This window comes from Chiloscyllium plagiosum, unplaced genomic scaffold, assembly GCF_037043375.1.
Source record: "Chiloscyllium plagiosum isolate Xiang-an unplaced genomic scaffold, Cpla_swu_hap1 HiC_scaffold_34, whole genome shotgun sequence".
NCBI classification, from domain to species: Eukaryota; Metazoa; Chordata; class Chondrichthyes; order Orectolobiformes; family Hemiscylliidae; genus Chiloscyllium; species Chiloscyllium plagiosum.
In genome coordinates this window covers 44,776,315-44,800,701 of record NW_028270172.1, presented here as the reverse complement: position 1 = coordinate 44,800,701, position 24,387 = coordinate 44,776,315, and the positions used below count along the sequence as shown (strand labels likewise).

Below are 24,387 nucleotides of genomic sequence, written 5' to 3'. Positions count from 1 at the left end.
GCATCCCACCCAGACCCCCACCGTATCCCATAACCCGCATCTGCCATGGCTAATCCACCGAACCTAATAATCCCTGCATAATACGGACAATTTCTCCATGTAAAATGCACACCTTTGGACTGTGGGAGGAAACCGGAGCACTTTGGAGGAATCTCACGCAGACACTGGGAGAAGATGCAAACTCCATAGAGGCGGTCACCTGAGGCTAGAACTAAACCAGGGTCCCTGGCTCTGTGAGGCAGCAGTGCTAACCACTGAGTCACTGTGCCACCCCTGGTGCTGCTCTGAGCATGTGATGCATTTACTCAATGAGTGCATGATGCACTTGGATGCATTAATCTGTTTCTAGTTATGGGGTTTGAACCCAAATGCTGTGGGCCAAAGCTGTTCCCTGACTCGGAACTGAACCCAGGCTGGGGCAGTACAAATTCCAACAAATAGACCACTACAAAAGCTACTATTTTATTTCTAATCCGTCTTTTTGAGACTATCTCCAGAAGGTTTGTTACTTTGGCTTCATGAACTTAGTCAGAGACTGTCGTTTATAGGTTAAGGGAAGTATAACTGAAATGGCCCCTACCTGTTTCAGAGTGACCCGGACACGTTTCGTTTACATTTTTGCCAAAATGGAAACTCATTTGTTTTATCAATCTGTCCATTGGAGCGTAAAATGTATTTCCTGAGCTGGAACTCTCGAGCCAGCTAGAGAGTAAAGCCTGATTTTTCTTTAACTGTGGAATAACTGTAAATAACATAGTTCAGTATTTAATCTAAACATGGTAAAATATCAACCAAGCAAAAACAATGCAAAGCTTTTTGTGGGCTCTTTCATATGATGCATCAAAAACCTAATGAGGCTGAGTCAAGACTGAACAATTTTAATGCCCTTCATCAAATATTTTCCAGTTTAATTTTTTTCCCATGCTAGAAGTTGTCCCTTACTAGAAATATTTTAAGTTATGTTGCAGGCCTGTAAAACTAGTCAGTCCATATTTGAAAAATTGCATGCAGTTCTGATTGCCACACTACCAGAAAGGCCTGGATGCTTTGGAGGGGATGCAGAGAAGGTTTACCAGGATGTTGCCTGGTTTGGAGGGTTTCGGTTATGAGGAGAGGTTGGAGAAACTCAGATTGTTTTCACTGGAAAGACAGAGGCTGAGGGACAACCTGATAGAGGTCCACAAAATTACGAGAGGCATAGATAAGGTGGATGGTCAGAAGGGTTTCGCAGGTTGGAAAGGTCAGTCAAGAGGGCACAGGCGCAAGGTGAGAGGGGGAAAGTTCAGGTGAGAGGTGTGGGGAAAATTTCTCACACAGAACATATTGCCGGTGGAGGTGGTGGAAGCAGGCACAATAATAACATTTCACGTGGACACATGGATGGGAGGCAAACGGAGGAATAGAAACTACAATAAGTAGTGGGCCTAAATAAAGATTTGGAAACGGTGCAGGCTTGGTGGGTTGAAGGACCTGTTCCTGTGTTGTATTCTATTATAAAGAAAATAAATTTGCAATAAGAACAAACTGGGCTTTAGCCAGCCTTTCTTGCAATGACCTTAAAATCAGTAATTTGCAATCCTAAGGGGTCTTTTTGAAAAGGCCATATTTATGGGGATATATTTCATTCTCTATTTAACTATTATTGAGGAGTGTGCCTGTGCCACTAACCACTTACTTAACTAATCCTGTCATGTGTTCTTGCCAGATTATCCAGGAGAACGTCAGGATTGCAGATGCTGGAGATCAGAGTCAAGAATGTGGTGCTGGAAAAGCACAGCAGGTCGGGCAGCATCCAAGGAGCAGGAGATGTTGTGGTTCTGTTCGCCGAGCTGGAAACTTTTGTTGCAAACGTTTCGTCCCCTGTCTAGGTGACATCCTCAGTGCTTGGGAGCCTCCTGTGAAGCGCTTCTGTGGTGTTTCCTCAGGCATTTATAGTGGCCTGTCCCTGCCGCTTCCGGTTGTCAGTTTCAGCTTTCTGCTGTAGTGGCCGGTATATTGGGTCCAGGTCGATGTTTGTTGATGGAGTTTGTGGATGAGTGCCATGCTTCTAGGAATTCCCTGGCTGTTCTTTGTTTGGCTTGCCCTATAATGGTAGTGTTGTCCCAGTCGAATTCATGTTGCTTGTCGTCTGCGTGTGTGGCTACTAGGAATAGCTGGTCGTGGCGTTTCGTGGCTAGTTGATGTTCATGGATGCGGATCGTTAGCTGTCTTCCCGTTTGTCCTATATAGTGTTTTGTGCAGTCCTTGCATGGGATTTTGTACACTACATTGATTTTGCTCATGCTGGGTATCGGGTCCTTCGTTCTGGTGAGTTGTTGTCTGAGAGTGGCTGTTGGTTTGTGTGCTGTTATAAGTCCTAGTGGTCGCAGTAGTCTGGCTGTCAGTTCTGAAATGCTCCTGATGTATGGTAGTGTGGCTAGTCCTTTGGGTTGCGGCATGTCCTCGTTCCGTTGTCATTCACTCATCCACAAACTCCATCATCAAACACATCGACCTGGACCCAATATACCGGCCACTACAGCGGACAGCTGAAACTGACAACCGGACGTGGCAAGGACAGGCCACTATAAATGCCGGAGGAAACACCACAGAAGCGCTTCACAGGAGGCTCCCAAGCACTGAGGATGTCACCTAGACAGGGGACGAAACATCTGCAACACAAATTTCCAGCTCGGCGAACAGAACCACAACAACGAACACCCGAGCTACAAATCTTCGCACAAACTTTGAAGGAGCAGGAGAATCAACGTTTTCGGGCATAAGCCCTTCATGAGGAATTCCTGATGAAGGGCTTATGCCCGAAATGTCGATTCTCCTGCTCCTCGGATGCTGCCTGACTGACTGTTTCTCCAGTACCATACGTTCAACGCCATTATCAGATTATCCCTTTATTTAAACATTCACATTGTTTGCCTGTGACACTTTATTTATTTACGTTTCAACGTGATGGAGGGGAAAAGGTAAACAGTGGAATTCAAAATTAAAGCAGAAGATGCTTTATGTAATACGTGCAACCGTTCTTGGTTTGAGTAATAAGAAAAGTTGAGTTAATGCTTGTAAAACAGATGCATGATTTGCCTACTGAGCCCATTAGATTTTTGATGCATATTATGAACCTGAGATGAGAAATGCCCCATTTTCTTGTCTCAAGAAACATGCACAGTACTCCTGGTGCGGGGACACCTCCTGGCAGGGCAGTGTATTGGGCTGGCAACACGAGTGATGTAACAGGCCTCAAAAATTAAACATAATTGGTATGAAGGAGCAAAGGTTGGAACATAGGAGAGTGATATTTGGTTCTAGCATAATGAGGATGTGACGAATTGGCAATTTTCTAAAAAAAAAAGTCCTGGGGGAGCATTGTATGGAGAACTTCTGACAAAACAAGAGATTAGTTTTTGTTCTGACTGTTTTACTCTTACCTTCTAATGCAGGGTTAATATTTCCTGGTTTCTCTGTGCTGAGCTCAGCCAGATGTTCAAGTACACGGGTTTGCTGGGAAATCTTAGCCAGGAGGCTGTCCCGAATGACTGGCCATTCTTCAAATGATAGAAGTTGCTATTAAATAGAGAAAAAAAAATTTAAAGCGCAGTTAGAGTCATAGAATCATAGAGTTATAAAGCACAGAAATAGACTGCCCAGTCCAACTCATCCGTACCAACCAGGTATCCTAATCTGGTCTAGTCCCATTTGCCAGCATTTGGCCTATATCCCTCTAAACACTTTCTATTCAGATACTCATCTGGATGCCTTTTAAATGCTGTAATTGTTGCACCTCCCTCTGTGTGAAAAAATTGGCCATCAGGTCCCTTTTAAATCTTTCCCCTCTCACCTTAAATCCATGCCCTCTAGTTTTCAACTGCCCTACCCCAGGAAAATGACTTTGGCTATTCACCCTTGCCATGCCCCTCATGATTTTATAAATCTCTATAGGGTCATCCCTCAGCCTCTGCTGCTCCAGGGAAAGCAGCCCCAGCCTATTCAGCCTCTCCCTATAGCTCAAACCCTCCAAACCTGGCAACATCCTTGTAAATCATTTCTGAACCCTTTCACATTTGACAACATCATTCCTATAGCAGGGAGACCAGAACTGAATACAATATTCTCCCCACTCCTACCTCATGCCAAGTCCAGCTCTCCCTCCCCGATCTGACCTAACTTGTCCATCTTCCTTCCCACCTATACACTCCACCCTTCCCAATCCCCTTCACCTCCTACTTGCATCCACCTATCGCCATTCCACCTACCTTACCCCACCTTCCCCCCAGCCCCACCTCCCCTCCCTCTATTTATTTTGCAGCCCCCTTCCCCCTCCCCAATCTTGATGAAGGGTCCTGCCTGAAACATCGACTCTCCTGCTCTTTCTGATGCTGCTTGTCCGGCTGTGCTTTTTCCAGATCCATTCTTTATCGACTCTGACTTTCCAGCATCTGCAGCCCTCCATTATTTTAAAAGTCGCCTCACCAATGTCCCAACTCCTCAGCTCAATACACTGGGCGGCACGGTGACACAGTGGTTAGCACTGCTGCCTCACAGCGCCAGGGACCCGGGTTCAATTCCCGCCTCAGGCGACTCTCTGTGTAGAGTTTGCACATTCTCCCCGTGTCTGCGTGGGTTTCCTCCAGGTGCTCTGGTTTCCTCCCACAGTCCAAAAATGTGCAGGTCAGGTGGATTGGCCATGCTAAATTGCCCATAGTATTAGGTGAAGGGGTAAATGTAGGGGAATGGGTTTGGGTGGGTTGTGCTTCGGCAGGTCAGTGTGGACTTGTTGGGCCGAAGGGCCTGTTTCCACACTGTAAGTAATCTAATCTAAAGGCAAGTGCCTTCTTCAGCACCCTGTCTATCTGCCTCTCCACTCGCAAGGAACTATGCACCTGCACCATCAGGTCTCTTTGTATCAGCTATACTCTTTTTAAATTAAGTTATACTGTGCTGTGACATATGAATAATTCTCCACAACTACAATTCTTGTTTTACAGAGTCACATATTATGCCACACTTTCTAAATAACAAGTACAATTGGACTGTCCAGTTTGTAATTCTAACAGCTATACATAAATCAGAATATTTTCAACGGCAGGTCCCTGTCCTGCCACCCAGACAGTCACCAAAGATCACAGCAGCTCTGTGGCAATATAACAGCCCAAGGGGCATTAACTGGCTGGAGGTGTGTCGTCCACCTCTCATTTCAGGCCATAAAGAGCCAGTGGCCACTCTGATTGGTCGGCAGCTCTGTAATCCCAGCTATGTCAGAAGCAGCAGTGGCCAGGACCAGCAGCTCAAGCAGGCCCCAGATTCCAAATCCTGGGAATTAAGACCAGTCTTTTAATACTTTCACAGGATGTGGGGGTCAGTGACTAGGCTACTGCTCATTGTCCTTTCCTAACTATCTTTAAGAAGATAGTGGTGACCTGCTTTCTTGAACTGCTACAGTCCTTTGTAAGGTTTAGTACACCCAGAGTGCTGTTAGGGAGGGAGTCCCAGGATTTTGATCACTGAAGGAACAGTGATATATTTCTAAGTCACGGTGAGTGGCTTGGTGGGGAGCATGCAGGTGGGGATGCTCTCATGTATCTTCTGACCTTCTCCTTCCAGATGGTGATCATCTTAGGTCTGGAAGGTACTATCTAAGGTGCCTTGATGAACTTTAATAATGCATCTTGTAGGTGGGGCATACTGTTGCTACTAAGTATTAGTGGTGGAGAGAGTAAATGTTTGTGGATGTGGTGCCAGTCAAGTGGGCTGCTTTGTCCTCAACCAAGTTAAGTTTCTTGAGCGCTGTTAACAGTGGCATGTGTTCAGGCAAGTCAGTGTGTTCTATCGCACTCCTGAACTAAGACTTGTGGATGGTGGACAGGCTTTGGCTAGTTAGGAGGTGAGTTACTTGTTGCATGATTCCTAGCCTCTGAACTGCTCTTGTAGCCACACGTTTATATGGTTTGTCCAGTTCAGATCCTACTCAATACAGGGGAACCTCAATTATCCAAATGTGATGGGTGAGCTCTATTTCGTCCGGATAATCGATTATTCGATTAATCGATTAAATGCCTTCCGCTGGGACTTGGAGTTTTTAAAGTCTGCTCCCAGTTCAGGAGACTAGCAGCAGTACACAGTGCATGTGCCCCCGCCCCCAACACCTTCCTCCACCCGCTCCCCCTCCCCCCAAACCCCTTTCCAACACAGCCCGTGCCCCCAACCCAGTCGAATACCACCCCCCAGCCAACAAGCACAAAGCTCGCGAGCCCCAGCCCCCAACACCGCACCCCACCCGCTCTCAGAACCCCGTCCAATCGCGCCTGCCCCCGTCCCAACCCCGTCCAACCCCACCCTGACCCCCAATCCTGTCCAATACCGCCCCCTGCCCCAACCCTATCCAACAACATCCCCCGCCCCAACCCCGTCCAACACTGGCCCCCAATTCCGACCAACAGCGACCCCTGACACCGCCAACCCGGTCCAACACTGCCTCCCCAAACACCCCAACCCTGACACCACCTCTCAACCCCATCCAAAACCGCCCCTCGCCTTAACCCCGTCCAATACTACCCCCAAACCCCACAACCCTGCCCCCGCCTCCCAACCCTGTCCAACCCCGCCCCCCCACACCCCAACACCGACCAACACCATCCACTGCCCCCAGAACCCCATCCAACACTGCCCCCCATCTGCCATCACCCCCTCTCAGGGGTATCTGGACTGCACACCAACAATAAGACTGTTGCTGCTGCCTTTGTGGGGTAAGTCTCCAAATCGCGCTGTAAACAAAAGACGCGGTCACTGTTGGAAACACGTCTTTGATGTTATGTTTCTATTGGGACCTCGAGATCTCTTTCAGATGTTCCGATTTTCAGATAATTGGTATTTGGATAATCGAGGTTCCTCTGTAATAGGTCCCACGATGTTAATCGCGGGGGAATTCAGTGTTGGTAAGGCCACTGAAAGTCAATGACGCAAGACCACAATTTATGTCTCCGTCAAACAGCAGCAAGGTTTGAAGTATTTGTTACTCCAGGAATTGTCTGCATTTCTTGGCTATCAATACATTGTTGGTATACCTAATGTGTTTTCACTTACGATTTAGAAGGAAAAACATGTGTAAACCTAATCAAGAACTTTAAGGAGCATCTGGATTGAGCAGAATGCATAGATTACAACTTGGGAAGCAATGCAGCCAAAATCCTAACAAAAGCATTGTGAATATATTGGTCAATATGTGAAGTTGTCATGTTCATTTGGGTGTATTACCTGAAAAAGCTTTTCAGAGTGCTGTAAGTGTTTGACAATAGTTAAGTCGAGATTTTCATTTCCAGTGGTAAGTGGAAGAGGACTTCCAGCAACACTAGTGCCAACGCCCGTGTCTTCTGTCAGTGCCTCACTGAGATGACCCCTGGCATCTGGGTGCTCTGAGCTGTTGTCATTCAAGACAAATGAATCAATCAGACAAAATTCATTGTTATAATGATATTCGACATAATACAAAATACCGACATTAAATCGAAAACTTTTGGCAGAGTGGTTATGTCCCTGCCCCTGAACTGGGAGACACACCTGCTCCACTGGCTTTATTACAATCAGGCTACACATCTCCAGTAGTTTTCCAATTCTATTGTGCTAAATTCATAATTTTCATCTTCATTTACAAATCCTCCACAGACATATCACCCTTTCCTCCTGAAACAAAGTTTTATAAGCTGAGGGGACTAGAGATTGTAGCTTTTTTGGATGAGTTCTAATAACATCTTTGAGCAGGTTGACTAGAAAAATAGGTTAAATACGAAACAATATCAAAACAATGCATACTAAAACAAAATGATTTAGAGATTCATACTGTATTCCCATTGGGGCCTAACCATCCAAAGACATTTTAAAAATGCTGCAGTTTTGTATAGATCCTGAATGGGTTCCACTTGTATTGAGCTGTCCTCTTAAATCCCCAGCAGCTGTTGCTTTGGCCCCTGCCATTCACCATAATTTCCAACAATCCTCCTCTCCATTCTATCATATCGTTGGCAGCCATAAGCTCTCCTAAACAAAAAGCTGTCCTTTCAGGGTCACAGCTTCCTCTAATTTCTTCTAAATTCCTGAATAGGTCCATTTTCCATTTCATTTATAACCTACCTATTGGACTCCTGCATCCAATAAAGCTCCTGGTCCCTGCTGTGTAGTCCTGAAGTGGCCTTAAGTGCTCCTCTGGCCTAAGCTGTTTCACTTCTTCTCCTTGGAAGGAAGCCCAAACAACCACAGCTATCCCTCAAATTGATGACTCTGTCTTTCTCTTCATCTTTTTACACTGTTGAACGCACTGACTTCTCTGCCCTTAAATAGAGTATCTACAACTTCATTGATGAAATTGCCTCCAAGAAGGTCAATTTTCTCATTTCCTCCTCTGTGGTAAACATTCTTTTTTTCAAGATCAACTACTGCTCTCAGTAGAATTTAGGTCTATCCCAGGCTTACTTACTATATCTGTATTGAGAAATTTTATTAACTCTTGGTTGTATCCTGACTACAACAGTTTTTTGAGTGTGCTACAGCATTGAGTTTCTATCTTCCATATTCTGTCCAATTCCAAGATTAACTAATCGCAGATCAATAATGGCAACTATTGCCAATCTTACATCGTTTAATAATCACTGAAAACCTCAACCATATTTTCACCACTTTCATGGTCATCATTTGCAATGGTCTGTTCATTGACTTTCCATTTCACAGTCCACTGAAATCCCCACTAAATTAAAATCTGACCACTTGGATTATCAAGTCCTACTTCAAATTAACTTTTGATTATGCCATTTGAAATCACTCCACAGAGGCCGATATCCAGTTACCAAGTCACCCTTTATGTACAAGTGGAGAATACTTGACACTGATCCAGCTTTCTTCGCACCAGCTCTCAGAGTGAACAGAACCTCTGACACTCCTGTTTATATCCGTCAGCTAGGATTCCCTGATTGGACCAGTTTAACAGCCCCAGTTAGGGAGCTCATATTCTATGAGGTCCACCTGACTGGCTTTACTACAATCAGTATACACATCTCCAGTAGTTTTCCAATTATATTGTGCTAAATTCATAATTTTCATCTTCATTTGCAAATCCTCCACAGACATATCACCCTTTCCTCCTGAAACAAAGTTTTATAAGCTGAGGGGACTAGAAATTGTAGCTTTTTTGGATGAGTTCTAATTCTTACTGACATCATTTCAACTACTGGATCTTGCTCTAATTTTGAACATTGGCCAAATACTCAATATTTCTATGTGGTAGCTTTATTTATTCATTCTCTACTTCTGGCCTTATTTCTATGTTACCTGCCATCTAATAATCAGTGGCAGAGCCTCCACTTAGCTTGGCTCTACACATTAGTACTTCCAGGGTTTGAAATGCGCTGCCCATAGACTCACTTTCCTAATCTAACTCACGCTGTCGCAGGACCATAAACGTCTGAATCTCATTGACTCTTTCAATCTTTCCTTCCTAGTTCCCCATTCCTGATGATGAGCTTATGCTTGAAATGTCCATTTTCCTGCTCTTCAGATGCTGCCTGTGACCAGCTGTGCTTTTCCAGCACCACACTCTTCGACTCTGACCTCCAGCACCTGCTGTTCTCACTTTCTCCTAGTGCAACATTTAGGCTATTAAATTTCAATTCCTATTTTCTGAGCTTCATACCTCCAATTTGTATTTTATTCTTTTTAATCTTGACATTCCCTCATTATGGGAGGAGAAAGTGAGGTCTGCAGATGCTGGAGATCAAAGTTGAAACTTTATTGCTGGAACAGCACAGCAGGTCAGGCAGCATCCAGGGAACAGGAGATTCGACGTTTCGGGCACAGGCCCTTCTTCAGGAATTCCCTCATTATGGGCCTCAGCTTATATTTCTTTTCACATAATTGCCTTTGTGTGCCACTGCTACTGATTTGAATGGAGTCAAGGTTGACTTGGTAGGGATACTCTAGAAACTACATAAATACATTAAAATACAACCCTCTGAAGATACAAGAAGGTCTGCTCCCCTCATTTGACAAATAAGGTGAATCATGCACACTACTCAATTAAGATATCATTCACTTTTTTTCAAGAGTTGTATTCTTGAGTATGTGAATTGCTTAAATGTAAATGTACAGAAAAATCTTTTTGCACAGGGTTTTTAACTAAATGGTTACATCACTTCAAATAGAGTTGAGGCTGACTCCACCTTTTTCTCGTTTTCACTCTAGATGGAGTCTTTGTCCCATGTGATTTGAATCAGAATGGAGGAGATTCTGGACATTTTCATTCAAGTCGTGCTGACTATATATTCCAGCATGCAACTTTAGCAAGAAATGGGCTTTGAGTGTGAAAGATATAAACATGGGGATAAAACAAAATAAATTGTGCACCACTTCATCAAAAGTATATTAGCGACAGGCAGCCCAAGTTTTATAAACTGAGGGGACGAGAAATTGTAGCTTTTTTGGATGTATTTTAATTCTCACTGCCAGCATTTCAACTAATGGAGCTAGTCAATATTTCTCATAAATATTCTAGCTTGCTATATTGTTAATGCTGCTGCAAAGACAGACAATCTTTCAATGTGGCAGTGCAAAGTTAAACTGGAGAGGCCAATTTGCCATGCTAGGAAATGATAGTACCTATTGATACCATTTGAAGACGATCAGGAACCTTTTTCTCATCACTGCCAATGTTCAGTATTTAGTCAACAGCATCAAAACCAATTAACTGATCAATCATTACAGTTAGTTTTGTGGGATGTCTCTCTGTAACTGCATTTCAAAAATAAATCATTAATTGCGAAGTACTTTAGGACATCTTGTAAGTCACCACATAAATGCAGCTTCTTTCTTCTTTAGGTTATTTCCAACCTTCAAGTCACCTCCAGCTTTCCTCTCATTCAGACAGCGTTCCATGGGCAGCCACCAATTAAGCAGTTGAACAACTCAGGCGACAAATTCTATGATACCTTGCCAGTTTTAGAGACACACACACCAACCAGATTCTCTAATTCAATCAATCCCTAGATGAAAACTTAAACTGCATAATTAGATATTAACAGGCTTTAAGAGCTGGGGTAATGAGAATGAAAGAAACCAAACAATATATTAAATTAAGTTTTCATGTTTGGGTTTCATGAGCAAAATACTGCCGAAAAGAAGTGATAATTGGTGAATTGAGCACAAAAATCATTGTATCTGGGACATCAGGAAAACTAATTGGGCACGTAGCCATCCACTGCAGATCCTGTGATTTGTATTCCTTTTAAGATAAATTCTCAGCCTTAACTCAAAATCTTCCTCATTTGTAAATAATTACACAAGCCCTAACTTATGAATTTACAAATGAGTCTTCCTGCATTCAGTGGCTTATTGCACAAAGGTGACTTTGTGAAAAAGCCATATAGGCATCACTGAGAAACGGCTTTTGTCTTTTTGTCCTCTTTCAGTAACAAATGTCTCTACAGTGCAAAAAAGCTGTATGGAAGCTGTACAGGACTATCAAAATGGAGCAGGAGAACCCCCCCGCCAACCCCCCCCCCCCCCCCCCCGCCCCTCCCCACCACCCCACACACACACACACACCCAAACTGCCCCCGCAGCAGATATCAAACCCACTGAGTCAAAACTGGAGGGGATTTTCTTTGTCATGAAAACTTAGAAAAGGATCTAATAGTCACTTTAACATTGTCCAGAGCGATTAAGCGACCGCAGTTTTCTCTGTTATCTGAAACTAGCAAGAGGAGAAACAGCAGTAGAAGGCATTCCTCTGGGAGTGTATTTCTTTCCCCTATAGGGCCAGGCAGAGCAGGAAGTGTTCTAGCAGGTCCTGTAAGGGAAGTGTGTAGCTATCCCCTCCTTCACCTCATGTTGATAGCACCATCAAAACTTTGTTGGCCACCTCCAAATCTGTCTCCATGCTTAAATATTGCACAGCCTTGTGGTATATTGCCTGGCTTTAACAAACGGGAAACTACTTCCTACCAACTTTCCCATGGCTTTCACCAGGGTGTTGGCCAACAACCTGCTAATTAGGCCTTGTCATTAAAACTAGCTGAGTTTCCACTCGTTAAACTACTTTCCCACCAGCGAGTTAACTTATCTTTCAGGTTAATATGTTCACAATAATCTGTGTCTGATATATCTTTGGAAAATCATTCCTAAGCATTGTGATAAATAAGAACTGAGCTTTCTAAAGTAACATCTCCCTTACGCTAGCTAGGAAGGAGTTTAGCATAATCATCACCCTGGATTTAACTCGATAAACTTACCAAATGGTTTTCTGAGCCTCAATGTCAGAACATTCAGAGTTGGCATCATGATCACCGCCGTCATCCTCATCAAAGTCTGATGTGTTTAGGAAGTCAAAGCTTTCTAAAGCACTTTCAACAGTCAGACTTAAACTGGATGATCTGCTTCTGTTTGTATTCGGTTTGCACTGCAAGCAGAATGAATCAGTGAGAATCCGATTGACAAAGAAAGAAGCCAAAGAGATTAGCATTTCTAAAAAAAATTCAAAATAGAGGTAAGAATTCAATTAACAGGGCAGCAAATTATCATAATTCAATTTGGTGTGTTAGAGCAGGGGATGGCGCAGATGCTATCAGGTCCAGGTTACTGATCTCCTCTGAATCATGAATCTCGCCAACATGGGTAAACATGGCAATGGCTCGGGAATAGTCATCACTGATCAATTCTTGCTGGTTCAGAGCAGCGCAGAGACAGAGAAAGAGGTCGTCTGTATTCTCTTTCCTCTCAGCTATGATTGGTGCATGGTCCAAGGGGACCATGCGATGTTGTGAGAAATGAAGTCAGCATTCCTCCCAATTGGGTGATTACATGGAGCAAGGGAAGGGCACGTTGTTGATATGTTTTCAATTTTGATAATGGGAACACTCTATGTCGCTTATATGCTCTGTATTCATTGCATAAGAACAAAAGTTTGAATGTTGTCACAAATCACTGTCAGTGTTACCACTATCGTAGATCTTTATACTTACCATTGTCTTTCATAAAAGTTTTCATTTTGAACTTATTATAAAATCATGACTCCTGATTAAAGAATTGGGCACGGACATCATTGAAAACAATTTTCACTTTATCTGATTTTTCCCCTGATTGAAATCAATGATGGAGGATTAGGATTATTGTAAATTGGGAATCCTGATTAGTGCTCCCACCAGAGATGTTAGACGCAGAACTCAGAAAACCTACTCTTTATATGATTCAGTCATTGTGCCCCTATAACAATAGTGGCTGCATTTCATAAAAAATTATGGGAAGAAGTGTTTCCTGACATGACCTCTGAGTCCACTAGCTCTAACTTTAACATTCCAGCACTGTGTTTAACATAATTACTTAAAAATAGTTTCTCACTATCTATACTTAATTACCTTAAAAGCTTTATGAGATTATCGCTTAATCTTCTATATTCAAGGGAATACAAACCGAGTTAATAAAACCTGTCCTCATTAATTCAATCCTTTTAGCCCCAGTGTTAACCTGATGAAACTGTTTTGCAATCACTTCAGGGCCAGTATACCCTTCCAGATGTTTGATGTCCAGTGTTGAATGCAGTACTCCAGACAGAGATGAACATGTGCTTAAGGTCGATGTAACATAGCTTCCACCCTTTGAAATAAAATCAATATCCAACAACCATAGTTTTTTTTGCACTTACCTACTGACCTTAAAAGATCCCCGTACTTTGATACTAAGAGTGTGATTTTTCACCATTGATCAATTTGAGCAAGTGCCCAACATGTCCGGACTGTCTATGTATTATCGGCCCCTGCAAGTACTGTTTTTGTTTTGGAGGGGTATGAGCAGGATCAAGTCAGACTTGTTGACCGTTGATGCAGACTGAATGTGGTCACTGAGACTGGTGAATTTCAAAGGTTCGCCAATTTCTCACGGACTCCATCCTAGCTGTATTAAAGATTATTAGGTCTTCCAAACTTACCCTTGACCCTGCCCATTCCCGATATTAAGTCCAAGCTTCTCAGCCCCATCTTAATACATATTTCTTTGCTCGTTATGACGTGAATTAAAGCATCTGTATTGATACAACAATACTTCTGATTGACACTATTATAGGTTTAGATTAGAGTGGTGCTGGAAAAGCACAGCAGTTCAGGCAGCATCTGAGGAGCAGGAAAATCAACGTTTCGGGCAAAAGCCCTACATCAGGAATAGAGGCAGAGAGCCTGAAGGGTGGAGAGATAAGCTAGAGGAGGGTGGGGGTGGGGATAAAGTAGCATAGAGTACAATAGGTGAGTGGGGGAGGGGATGAAGGTGATAGGTCAGGGGCGGGGGGAGGGTGGAGTGGATAGGTGGAAAAGAAGATAGGCAGGTAGGACAAGTCATGGGGACAGTGCTGAGTTTCCAGCATCTGCAGTCATTGTTTTTACCACTATTATAGGTTTGGGCTTTTGCCCAAAACGTCGAGTCTCCTGCTCCTTGGATGCTTTTCCAGCACCACACTCTCGTCTGAGAAACTTACCAGCCATGATTAAGTGGCAGAGCACTCTTGATGGGCTGAATGGCCTAATTTCTGATCCTGTGTTTTATGGCCTTATAGAAGTCCATATAAACAACATCCAGAGACACTCCCTTATTTAATGGAGCACCCCCAAAAACACTTCAAGCAGGTTCTATAAACATGACCTACCCATCACAAAACCCCCTCCTGCTTCTCTCTGGTCAGTTCATGTTTGCCCAAGTGGTGTCATAACCTTTTCTAATAGGTTCCCCATGACAAACGTTAGGTTAATAGGACTATAACTTTATAGTTTATACAGACACTATTTTTTAATCTTGGGTTGGCACTGGCAATTTTCCAATCCAATGGCACAATTCTAGAAACAGGAAATCTCTGGAGGAGATTTAATCTGCATTTAGAGCATACCCGATAACATGCTGCCGAAGTGGCTTCCATGGCCCAAACAATAGTGTGAAGATAGATTTTAAAATATATCATTGCCCAATTGGAGCCAGAGCACTTCATGTCTGATTAATGAGATGCCCCATTTTCTCCTCCTCTGGATTCAGAAGCTTCATCATCACTGATTCTCTGACTCACATTCATGTGGACTGACATTTCATGTAGAGAGCCTTGCATCAAGGAGATTTTTAACTTATAGGACCAGTCTATATAAAACAATAATTGTATGCTACAGAATACTTTACAGCTCAGATTCATTTGAAAATACTGACCTTTAACAGGTCCTCAAGTCTCATGACTTCTTGGTCCAAATCTTGAAGTTCTTTATATTGCTCTTTGTGCGGCTCCAACGATAGAAGAAGACCCTGCAGAGCTTCCTCTAGGCTCATCTCCGACACTGACCTGGTTCCTTCATATTCGTTCGATAGAAAGGCGTCACATTCCTGTCCACCTGGAGTCAGTAGCCTTTCTGTTGAGGTTAATCGCTTCACCAGTTGTTTGGTTAGATTTCCTTCATATGCATCCAGTTCAACAGGTTTTAGGTCAGGCAGCTCATCTGAATCTTGAAGGATTCCCATCGTGTCTTTGGATTCTAAAAAAATGTTAGTTTCTTGGCTGGATCCTTGTTGCCGGCATCCTACTTGCACAGGTGACAGGTCTCCAATATCTGTTACCTCTTCTCCTTGGTCAGATTGAAGTGCATTTGTATGACCAGTTCTCTCTGTTTCACTTTCTGATATTGATATATCATTTGCCTCAGCAACTGGAATCTGAGATTCAGAGTCTTTATCTTGAATATCGGGTGGAGTCACTGTGATTTCAGGATTGGAGTAAACTCGGCTAGCGGGTGTCAAACTTGGCTGGCTGATACATGTACCATTTGCAAGGTAACCATGGCTAAATGAAACGGACTCACTGGTCGAGTTCTCGTTGTCAAAGATGTCATCCTCAAGCTGCGAAGACTGGAAAAAAAAACCTGCTGTGAAAATTTGCGGATAGACAAAGTTTACAGGAAAGGACAACCCTTACGAATATCAAGGCAGCTTTGGGCAAATATTGATCAAAATGGACCAAAGAAAATGTCAAGAAGTTGCACATAATGTAGTTATTAAAAGTGTCAATGTCACAGGGCAATGGCAGCTGGCAAGATCTCACCTCAAAGATGGGTGGTATAAACAGACAAACGTATATTGTAAAACTGCGTCAGTTTGGAAAAGTGGAGATTCAAATTCCCTTTATTGTTAATAAACTTTGGACCATTCAGACTCTGAGGTCAAATATTTTAAATCTTTACCAAAAAGTAATTACAGCAAACTATAGTGAATTGTCAGTCCTGTCACCCCCATCTTTGATACCAGAACAATTTGCCTGTTCCTCTCTGCTCTAGTCTACAAAATAAAAGTTAGGATTAAAGTTAAGACTTCCTAAAATATACTCCCTCATCAGATGGAGCATGTCTAAGTAAATATTGATGAAAATCAGAAAAGATGTATGATAGGAATTTATATTACCTGCTTTATACTATTTGCTAAAATAAAAAAAAATGATACCCTAGGATTTTTGGGAGCATTGAGAAAAGACTATAGTAACTATGAGGAAGATTATGGTCCATTTTGATATTTTACAATAGTTAAGCCGCTCTTGCAGCTTATACTCCACTTTAGAACTGGATGAGATCAAGAAGCAAGATGCAATTAACAGCAGACAATGAAAAGTGTTTCAATTCAACATGCAATGAGTATGGAAACCTTGGAGACTTGTATAAATTGGATACAAAGATGCCAAAATGTTTTTTTTTGTGACGTAACTAGCAATCACAAACTGGGAAACATCAACACTATCCACCCTCAGCTTTTGCAACAAGGTGCTGTGAACAATTCTGTAGAGTTTTATTTGGTAGTTAATATACAAACAAACCAATGAGGCAATAGGAAGAACTCATTTTTTAAAAAAATAATTTGTCTCTTAAGTAAAATATACAGCATTATTAAATTTGTGTTTATGGAGCAAATTGAAATAATTAAACTGGGACTATGGTTTATAGTGCTTAATGTCTACTTTATTAAATTTTGCTGAAAAATGTCTACATCTGCAGAATTAAACTGGTTTGAAAATGAAGAGCAGTTTAATATATTTGAAATAGATGTTTGTTGTAATTGTAATTATCATCTCAAAGGTTGTGCCTCTGCTCAGAAGCTTGTCAAGTTAATGGTCAGATGCCAACCTAGTGGTTCACTGCTGATGCTGGTAGTGTTGGTGTTTGTACACTGAAGTGTATTTAAGGCGAAACAATGCACATATAATGTTATCATGCATGGTATGAAGAAAGGAATCAGATATTGGGACATCAGTTGCCTGATGCCACAGCCACTGGAAAAGGAATATTATTCCATTTCCTACTTAGAAGTATGTGTTTCATCATTATTAATGAGTACATTGTGTAATATAAATAATGATATACTTCTTTTATACTTCTCAAACCAAACCATGTAAAAATACACACCAATCCCTCAAGGAATATATTTATAGCTGACATCTATTGTAAATCAATGCCATGGGTAATCTACCAGTTATAGTCAGGTGTCTAAGCTGAACCTTATAGTTGGCAACAGAAATGTAGGATGGAAGGAGCTTAACTAGAGAAATTGTTACAACAAAGGAGGGATTTGGGTAGATAAGTGGTGATTATATAATCTCTCTACTTAGATCTCTCAGGCAGTAGAAAGACCTTCATAACGGGTAATCAACTAAAAAGGTTTTCAGCCAAAATTAGACAGCAACAAATTATTGATCGGGTTTCCAGTTGCAACATCGAGGAGAAAGAGCTGGAGATCCATAATTCACGATCTTTGCATCTTTTTACACAATTGAGATTTCATAAGGATCCTCTGAGAAGGATACAGAGCCAATAGAAATGCGATGGAATGAGTCTTAACAGGCCCATCCCATCTCTTGGAGTGCTGGTGTTGGACTGGGGTGGACAAAGTTAAAAATCACACAACACCAGGTTATAGTCCAATAGGTTTATTTGGAAGCACTAGCTTTTGGAGCAAATGTTTGACTATAACCTGGTGTTGTGTGATTTTTAACATTGTCCATCCCATCTCACCATCCTGCATGTCTATCAAACCATTAAATAGCAGGCTCTTGGGCCAAGTCGCCATCAAATTGGAGGATATGAGGAGGGCAGGCAACAAAGCTACAGATGGCAACATGTTAAAGTGGCACCTTTTTCTTGACTTCTCAGACACCCTTGAGAGTCTGGAGATCTTTCAGCTGTTTTTTGCTCAAAAGCCTGTAACCAATTATGCAGTTGGATTTCCCTCCCAGAATATTTACTGGGAGGTTTTTGCCAGGAACTGGATCTGTGCCTGGGCATAAATATATCCGTGCCAATGATACAATCTCTGAAATGTGGGTGCATACAGGTCATATTAGAAGAGACTACTGAGGAGCACTAAATGGGTTTTAAAGTTTACCTGGAATCCAAATGCCAGGTATACGTCAATATACTGTGACAAATAAGGAATCTCTATAACTCACATCTGAAAACTATTAGGCTTCCTATCAGCTACAATTGTTCTCTACTGGCTATTCATAAAAGAACTTGGTTATCCATGAGGAGTTTTTTCCTTTTTCACACTAACACGAGGGAGTGGAATGATGTGCATAGATCTGTTAGATCAGCGACTGCAGTTACAGGAACAAACACACATGCGACTGGCAGGATTCCAATCACAGAAAGAAATCACTCCCACGAAGGGGACTCACATAGAGTTCCAGCCTTTCCCTAGGCCGCAGCCTAAGAGATGGCAGGTCACTGAATGAGCGACTCCGTCTGAGTTTGTCAAAGAACGTGTCCCGAAGAGCATCTATGAATGACAGCCGTAGTCTGTCTGGTGATGGCTGCAGGCATTTCTTGGCATGTTCAAAATTCAGAGGGTTAGTAAATCTGGTAAATGCTTAATGGAAGAAGCTGAATATTTAAAAGAAACTATAGTTAGGTCACTGGCGGCGTGCTGATTATGGGAAGATATAGCAGCAGGCAGAGATTTATAAAGGACTGGAAAAGTCTAATCGCTTCTTTAACACTTTGAGATCCCCAAAAGAGACGTTTAAATATAAGCTCTTTCTTTAAACCTTAAACAAGTAAACAAAATCTCACTAAGTTTCTATGTTATAAGTTAGGAGATACCAATTAATACAAGATATTCAATCTTTTAAGGTCAATGTCTATGAAAGTTGGATGGATAGTGTACCAGGCAGCTGGACCAATCCTATCTATTTTGTTTTGTTTCTCTCCAAATGAATCTTTCTGCTCATCTATCTTTTCTAACATCTTAAATCTAGACCTGTTTTCCTTACAAACTTTATATATTCAGCACATACAAACCCTGCAATTCAGATTTGGAATAAATTATCTCGGAAAAAGGCCTATGAAACCTGTGACCCCTAAATTGCAAGGACAGTGACAGCATGTTGAATCTTATTCAGTGGGAGGTACAGAGGGCATCCTACGCAAATGGCCTTAAGGAAAACCTCTTGATGTTGAAACAAAACAAAACTTCACAAAATGAAATGGATGTTCAATTCTCTGATTCAAGTTTCTTACATCTCGTGGGGAATAGTTTAGAGCTGGATTCAGGTCAGGTCATGAGTATAGTCCTCATGAAAACGTACTTTCGGCACTTTCCTCAAGAACTGAACACGTCAACCAGGTTTCAGGGCATCTCTCTCAAATAGTGAACGGTGAAGAGAAGAGTAAAGTGGCTATTGATGTTCTGAAGTGCAAATCAGTCAATTAGAGTGAAGTGTCAAATGAAAATAAAGTCTGCTTGGTTAGCCATATCAACATCTGAAAATGGGAGGGGTACCTGAAGTTAACTTCAGGATTCTACTTCTCTTATTTATATTCCAACTTCACTTGAAATTCCCACAAAGATGGAATATAATTGACCCTGATCTTTTAGTCAACAGTGAAGTGCTGGTGGTCACCACTGACCTTGAAGGAGGCTGTCTCCAATGATCTGGAGATTTGTGTGGCATGCCTTTCCTCTCTCCTGATGCCAGTTTGAACCTGACATTGTCCAATGGATTTACAAGCCGCTACAAATAATGACATTATCAAACAGCATAACCTAACAAGGCAGAATGAAACTTCCTGTAACACTCTGTGGTTCTGAGCCTCTGATGGCTGTCTTTCCAGCAGCAGCAGCCACTGCCACCCAGTGGCTGATCAAAAGAGATGCAGGCTTCTGCCTGGCCAGAGGCTGTCTGTGGGCAGGACCTCCTCCCTCAGCACTTAATTTCAGGGAAAGCCTGCCAAGGGGCCTCTGCACTGCTTGATCACATGGCTTGTAATTCAGCAGCTCCCCCTCTGAAAAGAGGCTGTCTCGCCAGTTCTCCAGAAGGTAAGTGAGTCCCCATCACTCCACAAGAGCCTGTTGAATGACTACTTGCTAAACACCCTACCTGATATCCAATTCTAGTTCGGTCAATGCAACTGAATATTGGGCAGGCAGTAAAACAGGTGGTCACATCCATCCTGCCCCTTTTGCTTTGTTACTTCCCAAGAGGAATCTCTGTGCCCTCACACACACATAAGCTGAACATCCCATGTTGCCTGTTTGCCATCCGGTATCTGCTTATCATTGCCAACTATCTGCTTATCATTGCCAACTATCGGTGACCCAACACCAAATCCCAGTGACCAAACCATTTAATAATGGGAGTAGATGACCATTAGCATTATACCACAGAAGCATTTGACATGAAACAAACTCCATGGCATGGAATATCACAGTAGCAGCATGTTCCACGAATGAAACTAAGAGACCACTCAGTTAGTAGACAAAACAATATAGCCTCTGTAGCAATGGTAGTCAATTCTTCAGGATGGATTAATATTTTCCTTTTCAATCTCCATCCCAGTGTGCTCCATAAAGGGTCACACACCTGCCAATCGCAGATCCCAGTTCAGCTAAGCCTAGCTTGGTGCTTCTGGAAGGTTCCTGTGAAAAACCATAGAGTGCCCGCTTGCAAGAATCTTCCTGCCCAGACCCAGCCAGCAAACTGGGCACTTGTAAGTGGGCACTCTATGGTTTTTCACAACAAGTTGATAATCAGCAAATTTTGATTCCACCCAGTGCTGCCCAACTAGAATTACCCTAAAGTTATGTACAAATGCTCACTCAGTCTCTGAACTGGAATATTCAAAATGTCTGAAGTAATCATAGGCAGTTCAAAGCTCCGTGGTCTAGCTAAGAAGCTGAAATAAACCTTAATATCTGCGTATCAATTATTGACATATTAGGATTTTGACTTATTAATCATGCAAAACTAAAATAAACACCAAAAGATCAATCAAACAATTCAACAATTCTCTATCTTCCCTGTTGTTTCTCAAATTTTAATTTATACTATACTGATTTATTTACAATTATTTTATATAACTTGACTGTTTTCAATTGCCTCCAGCCAATTAAGCTCTTGATGTTACTAATTTAAACTTTAATGTTTGATTTTTTTAAACACTCAACTTGGAAGCAAAAGCTCTGGAATGCAAGAACAGGTTTTACAGATGAATGGTATTGGCAAAGCAAGAACTCGTGTAGATGATATGGATACAGAGGTTACGCCCTTAACTACATAAGACTCTATCCAATATAATAAACACACCGAAAATATACCTATACCTCATCTGAAATTAAATCAGATAGTACAATAGAAATTGCATCTATTACACAGAGGGATATCAATTTAGAAACAGAATGCTTCCTGTTTCCTGTCACCTTGAAGTTGCCTACATCGTAGATAAATTGATCCACAGAGTAACAATTCATGCTACACTATTGTGACAGCTCTACATTCCACACCAGTCATGATTTTTTTATGAGACATGTAACATCAAGTTATGCCCTGGTTTATTCTATTTACTGAGTTGGGACAATATGATGTCAAGTCAATACAGTCAGCAGATAGAGGAGAAATTCACCCCACCAGTGCGTGATGATTTTAATTTAGGTGCCAAGGTGAAAAAGTTATATCCTAAACTCCTGGGCTATGCCGTCTTTTTTATGGACAATTGTAGTATCACAGTAATAAGACATCAGCTCTAACATAACAACTTACATTCCAGTGTCCCTGCTTAATGTTGGAAAATCATCACATGAAGATACAAAATATGTAAGACGAAAAAACAATAAAAATTCAAATTTATGAAAAAGCAACTTGCTCTATTGAAACTTTGTACTAGTCTATTGCTCACTACTAAGCTTATAAAGTATTTTCTGTACCCTTGCACAAACTTCAAAAATAGAGCACATTACTTACAAAGAAGGAGAAGTCTTCAAAGGTGGGTGTTTCTGGGGTGTTTTGGCTGTATATGGAACATCGTCTTTGCACACTGGAGGCTTTATGTAGATTGCCTGTGGATGGAGTCAGGTCTTCCTTGTCAAATGGACTGTGAATAAAACACATATACAACAATAGTTAATATTTCAAACTTCTCACATTCTATAACACCACTTCATGTAAATATCGCTCTCTACTGGAGTCGTACCTGAGGACTGGAGAGAGGCAAATGTAATTCCACTCTTCAAGAAAGATTAGATTAGATTAGATAATTTGTGGGCGGCACGGTGGCACAGTGGTTAGCACTGCTGCCTCACAGCGCCTGAGACCCGGGTTCACTTCCCGCCTCAGGCGACTGACTATGTGGAGTTTGCACGTTCTCCCTGTGTCTGCGTGGGTTTCCTCCGGGTGCTCCGGTTTCCTCCCACAGTCCAAAGATGTGCAGGGTCAGGTGAATTGGCCATGCTAAATTGCCCGTAGTGTTAGATAACGGGTAAATGTAGGGGTATGGGTGAGTTTCGCTTCGGCGGGTCGGTGTGGACTTGTTGGGCCGAAGGGCCTGTTTCCACACTGTAATGTAATGTAATGTAATGTAATGTAATGTAATGTAATCTAATCTAATCTAATCTAATCTAATCTAATCATATGTTCTTTTGTATTTTTCATGGTATGTTGTAAGGTCATTTTTAAAAAAAACTTAAAATATATCTTTATACTGATAAGAAACAATAATTGGATAAAGGCAGTGACTGGTTGGACCAGCAACACTACGAGGCAGAAGTGGGTACTGCAGATGCTGGAGATTAGAGTCAAGATTAGTGTGATGCTGGAAAAGCACAGCAAGTCAGGCAGTATCCGAGGAGCAGGAAAATCAACGTTTCATGCAAAAGCCCTTCATCAGGAATGAGGCAGTAGGAAGTCTACTGCCATCTATGGAATGTGAAAAGCATTGCAACAGTCAAGAAGTGATACTTACTACCACGTGACCTCAAGGTTTAATTTAACAGTTCCAAGGTCATTGATGTCCACGGCAACCATTTGTGGTCTGGCTGTGAACAGGTCCTTAGTTTCACAGATGACACTTCCAATCAGGAGATGAGTAGCCAATCCCTTCAACTCTGACACCTGACAAGTAAAACGAGAAAGAGCAAGTCTGTCAGTGCCAGTAATATTGGGTTATAACTTCATTAACTTTGCTGGCAACTCAATAGATTTGTTTCTTTGTTGTGAATTTTTTTCACGAAGGTACTTTCTGATGAAGAGTAACACACAACATTTTCTATCATATAAGATCTTCCCTAGAGCTGGACACTCTGTAGGCAAGCAGCAGGGTGATTGGGTGGGGGTCACAGGTCAGCTAATGCTGCCGTCAGCTAGCCTGCAGGCAGTGTAAAGCAGCAACCAAGAAAGAATACTTCAAGTTGTGGGCGGCACGGTGGCACAATGGTTAGCACTGCTGCCTCACAGCACCAGAAACCCGGGTTCAATTCCCGCCTCAGGTGACTTTCTGTGTGGAGTTTGCACGTTCTTCCAGTGTCTGCGTGGGTTTCCTCTGGGTGCTCGGGTTTCCTCCCACAATCCAAAAATGTGCAGGTTAGGTGAATTGGCCATGCTAAATTGCCCCGTGGTGTTAGGTGAAGGGGTAAATGTAGGGGAATGGGTCTGGGTGAGTTGTGCTTCGGCGGGTCGGTGTGGACATGTTGGGCCGAAGGGCCTGTTTCCACACTGTAAGTAATCTAATCTAATTACTAAATTAACCCTAGCTGTCACCTTTCAAGTGGCGGCACAGCCCCACCAGTCACTCATCAGAGTGACACTGCTGACATTGTAGACCACCTGGTGAAGGAGAGTCAAACAAACGTCATCCACATCAGAAGTTGCTGTTTCCATGGGTAATATCACCACTCAACTTTCAGCTGTTTACACTGCTTACTATTTGCACACAAGTTTTCAGAAGAAATTTAAATATCTAATGACTCCCAACACCACAATGTATGATACCTATACTTATTTATTTAGTTTATCACAAAGGTTTTCACACAACAAGGCTTTTTTGAAATGCTATTTAAGAGAAAAACAGTTGCGATATCCAAATTCTA

At 42.1% G+C, this 24,387-nt stretch overlaps 1 protein-coding gene across 5 annotated transcripts in view; it reads right to left on the bottom strand.

The window, feature by feature from the left end:
• ripor2 (RHO family interacting cell polarization regulator 2) overlaps positions 1–24,387 on the bottom strand; it is a 256,355-nt gene that overhangs the window by 20,712 nt on the left and 211,256 nt on the right. For 4 of the 5 annotated variants that reach the window (XM_043719080.2, XM_043719084.2, XM_043719081.2 and 1 more), the window contains exons 11-18: positions 23,265–23,413; positions 22,268–22,397; positions 18,707–18,853; positions 15,208–15,897; positions 12,264–12,430; positions 7,246–7,408; positions 3,423–3,558; positions 581–742 (exon numbers count right to left, since the gene is read on the bottom strand). In XM_043719080.2, coding sequence (XP_043575015.2) covers positions 581–742; positions 3,423–3,558; positions 7,246–7,408; positions 12,264–12,430; positions 15,208–15,897; positions 18,707–18,853; positions 22,268–22,397; positions 23,265–23,413 — 1,744 coding nt within the window. The remainder of the gene's footprint in view (positions 1–580; positions 743–3,422; positions 3,559–7,245; positions 7,409–12,263; positions 12,431–15,207; positions 15,898–18,706; positions 18,854–22,267; positions 22,398–23,264; positions 23,414–24,387) is intronic. The other variant, XM_043719085.2, reaches the window with a different exon arrangement.